Below are 12,132 nucleotides of genomic sequence, written 5' to 3' on the forward strand. Positions count from 1 at the left end.
ATTAAACGTAGACAAGAATTATGAGGAAGCCAAGCCAAGGAAAGGATTTAACATTTGAAGAAAAAAATATGAAATCCATGAATACAAGATTTGTGATAATTTTATGGCTACAAACTAACATTCGCAGAATACTTCTGTGACCAAGATGCATTCAAGCTCTGTGGAGCTGGTTTACTTTTCCAATAACAAGAAACAGTACATGCTTACGCAGAAGTAAACTTCTACTTGACTGTTTCGTGGTGGAAGCAAAGATTTTTTTTTCTAACTAGAGTCAAGGCTTGGACAGTATTCACCCCCTAATGTGTGTTCACATTGCAAACCACGGCTGGAAAATGTAAAGAGAGCTCAGCAGATATGAATGAAATTACTAACATACACAAAGGCACAGACAGGCATACACATATACACACACAAGAACAACTCAGTCAATAATGTCATTAGAGATCATAATGGCATCTCAGCTTTACAGGCCACTGTAGGCTTCTAAGCCGTCAAGTGTTAGTGATCCATGTGACATGATGGAATAATCAATTTCATTTGAAACACAATGATACACGCCTAGTACAGCAACATGGTCAGGGAGCAATTTGGCTACATAAGAAATACAGTATTGGGGTCATAAAATTTTGGGGGGGGTTTGTTCTTCTAGATGACCAAGGTTAATTGAAAGGGAATTACACTTTTTTGACTCTTCTGTTTACAACAACAAAAGAATACCTATAAATTTTGCGGTACATAAAGCTAAACTAGCTTAACAGTTGAGTTTTGAAATTATACACTCATTCATTAGAAATATACATCTGATTGACAGAAATATGACAAATACATTTTATGGCATGTATTTCTATTTACAATTCACTGACAAAAAAAATATGATTCTAGTTCATACCTCCCCCAAGAAAGCTCTGAGCAGATTTCTAAAAATGAACCTTTGGGGTCAGCAAACAGTCCCATCAATCTTTTTTTTTTTCTTTTCAGGATTTCACTGTCAACTCCCATTTGAGCTGCACATACCATGCCACATGAATTGGTGTCACAACACCACCAGCCTGCGCAGCTAACAACAAGCTACGTTTGTGCAGGACCATTCTACATATCAAGGAGACACATCTGCATATTTTGAAACAGTTGTCTTCATAACACCAAGGTTTAAGAACTATAATACACTTCATGCACCCTATTATATGTCGAGCTGAAATTAGGCACTCAAGCAAGAGAGTCAACCCTACATACTGCTAGACTAATGGCTATTATTGAGTTTGTTGTCATAAAGACGAGGGGCGGTGCTCAGGGTGACCGCACTTAGAGCCCTGACTTTTGAAAATAAAGGATGCATGCTTTATGATGCGACATTTTGAGCCTGTAATGGGTAATATAACTTACCGATATTTTAAGACCCAATTAAGAAATTGTGTTCTAAATTCAAACACATTGGGGGTCGACCAGCAACCTGGAACAAATAGTTTTGATCTCCGAGGTTCGACTAAACTTCAGGAAGCCTAACAGGTGAACAAACAGGAAACCTTTCAGTTGCGACAAAGCATGAGAAACAAAGATAATAATGTATATCCATAGCCAGCGCTATTACTGAAAAGCTAAATGAAATATATTTCAGGGTCTCAAATGAGAAATATGAAAATATATTCATTTATGGCCCATCAAAGCAAATGCCGGGACACGAGAAGGCAATACAAGATGAGCAGAAATAAACTTGATAGGAAAATGGGGAGGGATGGATGGTTCACGACTTCTGTCGTTTGGGCAGTGCAATATGTTAACCTAATGGCAACAAATTTCTTTTATGACGGTCTTCATAACCCACCTGCTTTGTCGGGGGAAACAGGAGCCATTGTACTCAGCAGCTTCCGTACTTTCATGACCATACGGTACACGCTATTAAAAGGCGCAGTGTCAGTTATGGGTGCTATTTCTGTATTTAATACATACACAAGATGCATTGCATTATTGGACGCGACCTCACCTTGTTTTGGCGGGAACTCAGCTTCATCTTCTTGACTTGGCGACGCTCGTTCTCCTGCTTACTCGACCATGGATTAATTTATCTGAAATTCTCTCGCAGCTACTCGATTCCCATGTTCTTCCGTGTAACTTATCGCTTGAAGTTTGAACTGTGCTACATAAGCGTGTCTCTTCATAGGTGTCATTTTCCGGGGTCTGAAGTGGGTGTGCCTTAAGTGTCCTCCCTCATGCCCACCCTTCCCCTTTAACGTCCGCATGCCGCCCTCTTGTTACATCCGCCTTTGCTTATATGAACAGCATTTCTGCATAACATCAAATCAACTTTTACGGATTTTGGAACTCGGTGCAAAGATTAGCTGCCCGGCATTATTAGGCGCCCCGTCCATTTTGGGGAAAAATTCAGACTTTGAAGTGCACCCTATATTCGTGAAAATACGGTAATTCCCTTCCTCTGCACAATGATGCACCCCGACAGAGTTGTGTATTTCTTAAAAATACGAAATACTAAAAGAGTTTGCCAAAGACCCCTTACCCAAGAGCTTTGTGTGCAGCCCCACCCTCGCCCAACCCACGCAACATCTTTTATGACTTCTATCGATTTCACTATCATTTGTTTCTCCAACGACATGTAGAGCTGGAACTACGACACAAAAAGAGAACTAGCTTGCTGGTGCCAAATACTTCCTCATTTAACTTTCACTCCATCCACGCCAGAACTGAGTCACGGATGGGTCAAGAGGTCGGCATATGAATGGTTCCGTGCTGCGCACGCGTGTCTGTGTGCATGTGGAAACATCAACCGGTACGTCTAATAGGAAGCTCCGGCGAAATTGATGCATGCCAAGCAGCAACACATGGATGGATTGGGAGGCCTTTGCCAAGGGAAGATAAGTGCCGGTGTTGCAGCAATGTAGTGATGGAGAAGGATGATGATGATGATGATGGAATAGAGAGGGAGGAATGGGGGGGAAAAGGTGAAAACAATAGAGCTCAGCTAGTGTACCAGGCCTAGCTTGGAACTGAAGACGGCAAGGTGAAATGACCTTCATTCAGTTTGACATACAGGTATGATATTTCAGCTTTGCTGATTGGTCCACCTTCTACAACAAGCCCTGGCAAGGCAAACATTCCCAACTGAACCTACTGTCGCTCACCCCTGAACAAACAGCTATCCCCTGGAGACTAGATGTGATTGTAGAGGAAAACATGGGAGCTGACTGATTCCCTCTCAAAGACTCAGGGTAGGATGACATGAACATTAAAAAAAAAAAAAAAAAAAAAAAACGGTCATATCTTATACAAAGACTAAAACTGTGCAAATCAGTCCTAAAATAAAAGTGAGATTTTTTTTTTTTTCTGAAAGACCCAACTTTTGTTTTCCCCCTCCCATAAAGAGAAAAATCAAATGAAAATGACATTATTCAACTCTGAAAACACAACCATTGAGAGACTGACAAAACTGTTTAAATGTTTGACAGTTTCACATCAGTAAATTGAATATTACCTTTGGGATGAAGACATAACAAAATTGTCAAAGATAAGATAAATAAAAGTTGCTGCTTCCAAACATAAGTCACCTTAAAAATATAAATGACATCCACATACAGTATAAAGTACTCCAAGTACATGACAGATAGGTTGCCTAGGTGTAATAGCGATCTTTTTTTTGGTTAGGAAAATAAGCTTATCAACAAACATGAGACAACATAAGGCGCTTTGGAATATAAGGCACACCTTCAATGAATGAACTATTTTAAAACAGTTTTCATATGGGCGCACTGCGTTAAGGCACATAGAATATAAGCAAAAATAGTGGCTGGGTTTGAGTTATGCATCCACTAGATGGAGCTATGCTAAAGGGAATACAATACAATACAATACAGCTTGATTTATATAGCGGTTTCACAACCGCTGCAGCTGTAACAAAGCGCTTTACAGAACATTTAAAATACTACGTCCAAGAAATCAGAATAGTGATCCACAAAGAAGGGGCAACAGATTATAAGGCGCACACTGTCGGCTTTTGAGAGAATTTAATGCTTTTAGGTGCGTCTTGCCATGCGGAAAATACAGTAGTTGGTGGCACAAAGAAGTGCTGTCCACTCGGGCCTAAATTCACAACGATCACTTTATGGTTACGCTTTATGGGCAGCATTCAAACAAAACAAAAACAAAGTCCCTTTTCAAAAACATGACCATTGCCATGTACACAAAAGGCAGAAACAACACCTTTTTCATCCATTTTCGATTGTGTAAAAAGAGCCTCTCAGGCATAGCTTAGGCATTAAGATAATTCTTTTCTATCACTCAGCAGGAGAAGAAAACATTTCCTCTGTTTTCATTGTCCAACCACACCTAATGCCCACTGCAGTTAAACGTAAACAAGGCCGAGGGTAGCATGGGCTCATTTTTCATTGTACGATCACCCCCACCGACCCACCTTCTCCTATTCAGAGGCCAATGACACAAAATACGTGTGTACCAACACAAATAAAGCACATTACATATTTGCTCACTGCACGAAGGCAAATGGACAGTCTACTCACAGAGTAAAAGTAATTGTGCTAATGCACTATACAGAACAAAACTGCAATGTTTCTCATAAAAATTTTATCCAATGCAAACTGGTGTGTAGACTCAGGGCTTATCTTGGTTAAAAAAATATGCTCTCATGACATTGAGTTAACTTTTATAATATCACGTACCTGCATTACTGGATATGAGCTATGGAGATCAAAAGTAAATACTTGTGATCTTAACGGGCAAGTCTAGATAAAAGACAAAGTGGCAGTGTAGAAAGCTGGAACGCTGATATGGAAAAGTCTACTGACAAAATATGCAATAATGTTGATAAAAATAAATGGAAAACGAAGTAATTCTGATAGAATTGAACTCAAGAGTGTTTCAAATTGTTTATGCCACAAGAAAGAGCCATCATTGCGGTAGAGCAAAATTTCCCTCATTCTCATCTATCTAAATAAGCAGGTGTATCACAAGACACACTAATATTTCAGTTGACAGGTTTCATTACAGCAAATGGTAGCTATGACGTTGCGTCCAAAAATCTGGAATCAATTCTGACTCCATGTCCCACACTCAATCACCCTAGGATTGACTGGCAGCGTGTAAAGTGCGCAGACCACCTTTCGCCAGCCGGGCGAGGCTCCAGGCACTGGTAAGATCCTTCGGAGCAGCATAGAAAATGGATGGCTCTTTGTCCATTTTTTTTCTTCAAGCTCTTGCAATGATGATGGGAGGGTTATGAATGAGTTAAATGCATGAAATACCGTAATGGATTAAGTACCCAACCAAATTGAGTTGGCAAATAAAATTGATGTAGCAAGTAGACATAAATTTTGGCAGCAACACAAAGAAATTGTATCTTAATGGACATTTGAGAGGATTGACATGGATGCAGTTTGCTAAAGCCTGTATCCTACTAAATGTTAAAAGGTGGACTGTTTGCAAACGGAGGGTTCTTTCAAGGTCGCAAACCGTCATAAAGAAAGTTTTTCTTGTCACAAGGAAATTTTGAACTGTTTCATGTCTCCTTATGAAATTGGTCCCAGAAGAAACCCTATGATGTTCAACACGTAAACTACTCAATTTCATTGAGTGAGACTTCAGGGACTCGTTTGCGTTTTCTGAATCGTACCGGTGTTTAATCTTATCTCAAGTTTTTCTTCATGTGGAACTGATGTCACGTGACTGCACAGACTGCTTGAGATCCTCAACAGCAGTCCAGCGCAATGGCACCCCGGTGGAGCGCTTTGCTTTTCAACACAGCAAATACATTTAAAATAGATTTTTCCTGTTAATGAGATTAATCAAAGAGCTGGGGTGCTAAATAGGACTTGTAAAGTGAAGAGATTATAGAAACAATGATTCATTAGTTGTCACAACAGACACACTTTGAAAAGGATTGTTTTAGGTGTAGCAGGCAGAATCACTGATCTAAAAAAAATGAAATCCTGTTCAAGGATTGGAAATATTGATTCAACTGCGGAATTGTTTTACTACTGGCTCATACAGGGGTTGGTAATGTTGATACTGTGTGAATTGTTATATTTCCAATTTTTAGTGTTAAAACCCATATGCAAAAAAAAATTAATAAATACTAACCTGCGGGGAGAGGGCAGTGGTAGGCTGAGTGAAGAGTGTGGAGTGGGCTGCTGATCGGAGGCCATGTGCTCTCCTGACAGTCTGGCGCGTGAATGGCGCAGACAGTATCTCCTGCTAAAGAGAAGACGACAAAATAAGTTTAGGGATGTCATCGTCAGCTCAAACTGGAAATAAAGTGACTGTCGTGTAGCACAGTTAAACACCAGAAGGGTTTACAGTAGCTTCCTAAAAAGAGGATTAAAATAATGAAGCGGGAAAGTGGATGCTGTTTGGCCTCCTCTTCTTCACAAACTGCAATGATTTACTTCTTGCTCACACATCATGTGGTTGCAAAAGTCTGTGTAAGATGTTATCCAACAACCCATTTGTGTGTATTCCCATTATTCAAACTTAAAGTAAAGATAAGTCAGCGATCGCATGGAACACTCTTAGTTACCAAACTGAATGAAAGACCCAGCATTAACTACTATTATAGAGCCCTGTGTTTTGTCTTTTTATTACCCAGAGGTCTCATGACAAATCAACTCGGTGCAATGTGTATATATTGCAACCTCTAAAGTCTAACGGCTGAGGAATGGATCATTTCTATTTCCTCTATTTGCTAAGGGACGGGGTTGACCGGCATCCTGGAACGGAATGTGTTTGACCTTAGAAGAATGATAAGCGGCAGCAATCAGTTTTAAAAACTTCACCAGTACATTTTAAGGGCATGTTATATCAAGTTTGTCGATAAAGTAACACACGGTACAAAGTACATTAGAGGTTAAGATATTATCCCAAATGTACTTGGTTTGTAAAATAACTATATAACTATACCTGGATAATGTTGAATGACATGAAAGGGTTGCGGCCGCTTCGGTTTTTGTGGCACTACAGCAAGCTTATGAACACAGAGTCACATTGATGCAACATGTATTAAATGAAAATTCCCCAAAGGAAAGAAAAAAATGTTTACAACAAATGTAATGCTCGACTGAAAAAAAAAAAGGTACAGGTTGCAGTGTTTAAAAATATATATTTTTAATTTCAGGAGGCTATTCATTCATAGTCTTGCAAATTGCAACACGGTCAGTCGCTTATTTGTGTAAAGCACAGAATACAAATCTATATCAGAATATGTTATTTAATCCAATCCATGCGTGATTTCAGTACAGGCAATATTCAATCACCCATAAAGGGTTTTACAAATACAATATTCAAGAGAAAGAATGTTAAGGTAAAACGAATGTGATTCTTGGCACCTTGATCAAGTTCTTATTAGTTACAGAGGACTGATACTTACTCCCTAACACCCTGGGAAAAAAAGTGCCTGGTGACACATGGATTAAATTATTTTGCTGGTGTGCATCAAGACAAAACTCTTTGTAATACATGTTAGTGTTTACAGTACAATATTTCAATACTAATGAGCTCAGTAGAAAACATGTTAGCTGCATAATACAAAACTAACATTGTCAGAAGAAGCAAAAGAAAACACCAAAGTTATCTGAATACAGTGTTACATTTTCTTGTATAGTGGCTGGAGGTTCATCTGCTACCCGAACTGAGCTAACAGGGCATTTATTTTGGGGGGGAAAGTGATTAATCGGGAGAAGGGTTTTTCACCAATAATTAAGCTTGATTAAAATAATCAATTTTACAATATGTCAAATAAAACAAGACTTTAAAACGAAATGAAAGGGCATTTACAAAGAAAATCCATACAAGTAGAAATGGCAAGAACTTAGGTAGGCTGGGCAGAGGCAGACTTTGCAGAAATAATGTAATTCATAGTTGCTGAGCTCCGTGGAACATAAAAGTGGACCCAACCTTTTGGAGCAAGACCATGAATTCCCCTTTAATACTAAACAGGGAATCTAGCCTCACAAATCCAGAATTGAGAATCGATGACTGTTTACATTTCCACAAATTCCAAGCAAGAACTATGATGTAGCCGGTTAATGAAAGACTTTCTATTATTCATCATAAGTGTGTCAGCAGCATTTGCAAAATAAACTACAGCAACTTTGTTTGGCCCGGGCTGGGCAATTCAATGCTTGATCACACTCCCGGTTCCAAAGAGGACGCCGCACTAGAGCTTACCATTAAGATAAGCAGTGAACCTTCGTACTATGATCAAGTGTTGCTGCAGGATTATTGCCTCTTGCTTATCTATTTTAGGTCAGGCATACTGCATCAACCCTGACGCGGGGCGTGCCTTCAAACCTCCAGTGACTAAACACAGTGTCTATGAACAATACACGAGACTCTCTTCCAGGGTATCCCTATTAACATAAGAATGTTACTGCGATTCAAGCAGTGCAATAAAATCTGAGCTTGCTTCTTAAAAAATGTCTTAAAAGTTAACCGACAATCAAAATGATAGACACACTACAAACAATGTCTATGACCAAGGCACAAGATTCTCTTACAGTGCATTCCGATGAAGGGACAACTCATTAACAAGCATGTCACTGCTATTCAAGCAGTGTAATAAAACCAGAGCGCCTGCTTTCTTCAGAGGTGCAGAATCAACTGTGACCTATATGTACCATCAGGCGTCTGGACCACGAAAGGGAGGCCCAATCTATTTCCGGAGATTTGATTGTCAGAGAAGACAGCAGCTGTTCTCTCTGGATACCTGCGCTACAACAAACCAAGTGGAATCATACAGCAATCCATACACGCACAAAACACGTCTCGGTCTCCTGACACGAGAGAACCGTGAAAGGTAAAACACACACACACACACACACACACACACACACACACACACACACACACACACACACACACACACACACACACACACAAAGCTTGTCTCCCTACAATAAACAGTCACATTCCAAAGTGAAGGAACATGGAAGGCTGGGATGGAAACCAGAACAAGGTTTACCATTCCTAACAGCGGTGAGTTGAACTTAACCATGCTAGACGATCGAAAAGGGGCTCCAGAGAACACGCCATTAGAGTCAAACAAACGTCAGAGCCCGACATCTATTTCAGATCATATCAGTCCAGTAGCGGTAAAAGCTGCTGAGGGTCTTGCAGGCAAATGAACAGGAATACAAATATTTCCGAGTTAAGCGATCACCAAGAGCAACCAAATAATATCTTGTAAAAGGATGGCTCAAGAGAAAGTAGTGTATGATCGCCATTTTTAACCATTTCATGTTCTCTTCTCCACATTTGGGTAGAATGCCCATACTTAATAGTGCATTCTGAGAATCGTCTGACATTAGTCTGCAACTTTATGTTTCAGCATTAATGCAAAGGGTCCTGGTGACAATGAACAAAATAGAAGTATTACCTGCGCAATAAATGATGTGCTTTCTTACTCGACCATCTGTCACTTTCTTATCTTTTAGTTGCTCATTCATCATCTCTACACTTGTAAGGGAAAATCAGTTAGCCTGCTGGAGAAGAGGAAAGATGGCGTGGGGAAGAGTGGGCACGGGAAAAGACAATCATTGGCTACAGAGAGGCGAACGAAGACAGGAAGAGAGGAGTTGGGAAAGGAGCAGAAAAATGATATTTCCGAGACATTAAGCACAGAGTACAGTAAAACCAGTGGCTACCCATGCAGATTAAAGAGGCCGGGCGACTGCTGAGTGACCGCAAGCCAATGAAGACATTTGGAGCAGAGGAGAATTGATCCAATCAGAGGGGCTTCTCTGAAGTTCACTGATGACAAGCAGGAGCTCAAGGACAGAAAGCCAAAGGGCTTCGAAGGACTCAACCCGTTCATGACAAGTCGAATTTCCATTCAAATGAAAAGTAATGAAACAACTTTTCAGAAAAGCAAGCAGTTTATTCACATTGGCATCTGCAGAGCCCCTTGTGGTGAGCTGGTAAAACTTTCCCTTATTGAGCATCGTTGGCTACTCTATTTTCTCCCGCTCTAAGTTTTTACAGCCTCGACAGCAAAAAGGCCCCTTGTTCTTTGGGAAGAAAAACAGCTGATCAGTCACGTTGGCCCTCTAATTAAGTGCATTAACTTTAAATGAGACAGGAAGCCTTTCTAATGTAATTCTTCACGCTCTCAGCAAACACAATGTACCCTACTTCCTTCATTAGTCTTCTGGACTGCTTCTTTGCTCAAACGCAATGAGTACCAGGCATTGATTAGGGTTAGGTGTGTATTAGAAGAGTCCATCTCAAAAGGTGGAGTGGGCCCACATAGAAAGGGGGTGATGTCGGGGGGGGGGCATGATTCCTTCTTGTGACTAGCTTTGGATAACAGGTGTCAAACCCAAGGCCCAGTGCCAGATCCAGCCCGACACATGATTTTATGTGGCCTGCGAAAGCAAATTATGTGCGCCAACTTCCATGATCCTTGTGTTTGTCTTGTGGAATAAATAATATTGAGATTTTGCAATCAGTTTTTACCCTGTTTACACTGACTTGAATAATTAAGTAAAAAATTACAGTTGACATGGCTGACTTCAAAACTAGTAATCCATCAATTTGTTGTGTACAACAATACGATGAGATGATTAAACATGAATTTGATTTCACTGCCATAACAGCCGTTCGAGGGAAGACGTAACTCCAAAAAAATGAGTTTGACAGCCCTGCTTTAGATCATTAAGAATGGCCAATTGTATTGCTCATTAGGCTGCCACGCTGTGACACAATCAAAAAAGTTCTCCGCGCCACCTCTCACTTTGTGCCGTATGCACCTGCCTTTCAGACCCGCTATATACAGATACTATACCGCGTGTGCTCTATTGGCACATATTCCCACATCGCAAAAAGAATTGTTCAGCAATTTGCAGGTGGAATTTTGGTTGCGCTTGGAAATAGATTACCTTACACATCGGTATGACTGCACAAATCAAGTTTGCACCCGATTTTGCACACCTAGACCTCTGGATCAACAGACCCTTGAATTGTTCTTTTGTTTTTTCCAATCCATAATTGTTATGGGATTCTTGTTGAAATATTTATCAGCTTTTTCCCTCTGGTACATTCTGCAAAACATAAAACTCTCCATAAAAGACAGTTTACAGGTGACATATTCTCTGCTGAGTATTATGGTCGAGAGAGCGAATGTGAAACGTTACAAATACCAAGTGGCTTTACTGGGGTTTTTTTCCTTACAGAAAAAAAGTAACTGTCTCTTTGAGAGATTGGCAGGTACTATATCTGTTCAAGCGGACAAAGTATGCATCATTCGACCGGATACTGTCTGATGTACAACAATGGCTACTATTCCCGATGTACAGCAAAATCTTATATTTATGGGTGATGTACAAACCAGACAATGCTAGGGAAGTTGGAAGAGGGAAGAACCACCACAAAGCTGTGAGAACAAAACAAACTGGACAGAAGGGAAAATGGGTGCATCATGAGAATCTGACTTCACAAGTTATTCCCGAAAAAACATGCAAACACTCACCCACGCACATGTGATGTAATTACATCTTTCATGCATACGCACATACAAGAGTCAGGGTCATGGAGGCGAGTGTACACTGAGGAGGCTGTCAGCTTAGCATCACTCGCAATGGTACTGATGAATGGGCAGGCTCCAAAGAGCTTTCATTCATAATGGAAAACAGCAATTTAAGAGGCTTTATCCCCAGGTGTGTGGAGAACAAAAGGAACATCTCACAGAAACGAGCAGACAATAACAGCCCTTGTGCCATTAAATCATTTTATAATTAGCTATAATCAGAATAACCCGAATAAAATCATCATAAAGTTGGTATGGTCCTATAACCCCAAAATGTCAGAACACACTCTCCCATGTTTTTTTTTTTTTTTAATTACATAATTGAATTCTTGATGCTCCATGTTTATTTTTAAATGGGGCTCCAAAGGGCTCGTAAGATCAACACAATATCAAGAAGAAGGGAAGGACAGCAACCATTTAGAAAAGACCTGGGGACATCTCAAATCATTGCATGGAATATGCAGTTTGGTTAATTTCATACAGAAAGCACAAACATTCCCCTCTGGCCACTGGGTTAAAGATGACGATCAGCAGCAAAGAGAGCAGGAGTGTGGCTTTGAGGGCGAGGCACACAACAGAGGAAACGGCGGGGG

The 12,132-nt window shown here is 40.3% G+C and overlaps 1 protein-coding gene across 5 annotated transcripts in view; it reads right to left on the reverse strand.

The window, feature by feature from the left end:
- Positions 1–12,132, reverse strand: part of mcu (mitochondrial calcium uniporter) — a 48,283-nt gene that overhangs the window by 21,081 nt on the left and 15,070 nt on the right. For 2 of the 5 annotated variants that reach the window (XM_019870388.1, XM_019870391.1), the window contains exon 2: positions 6,103–6,213. The exons of 1 other annotated variant lie outside the window; for it this stretch is intronic. In XM_019870388.1, the coding sequence (XP_019725947.1) occupies positions 6,103–6,213 (111 nt within the window). Of the gene's footprint in view, positions 1–6,102; positions 6,217–12,132 lie in introns of all 5 variants that reach the window. 2 more of the 5 variants (XM_019870387.1, XM_019870390.1) reach the window with 1 other exon arrangement.

Source organism: Hippocampus comes, unplaced genomic scaffold (genome assembly GCF_001891065.2).
Source record: "Hippocampus comes isolate QL1 unplaced genomic scaffold, H_comes_QL1_v1.1 scaffold76, whole genome shotgun sequence".
NCBI lineage: Eukaryota > Metazoa > Chordata > Actinopteri > Syngnathiformes > Syngnathidae > Hippocampus > Hippocampus comes.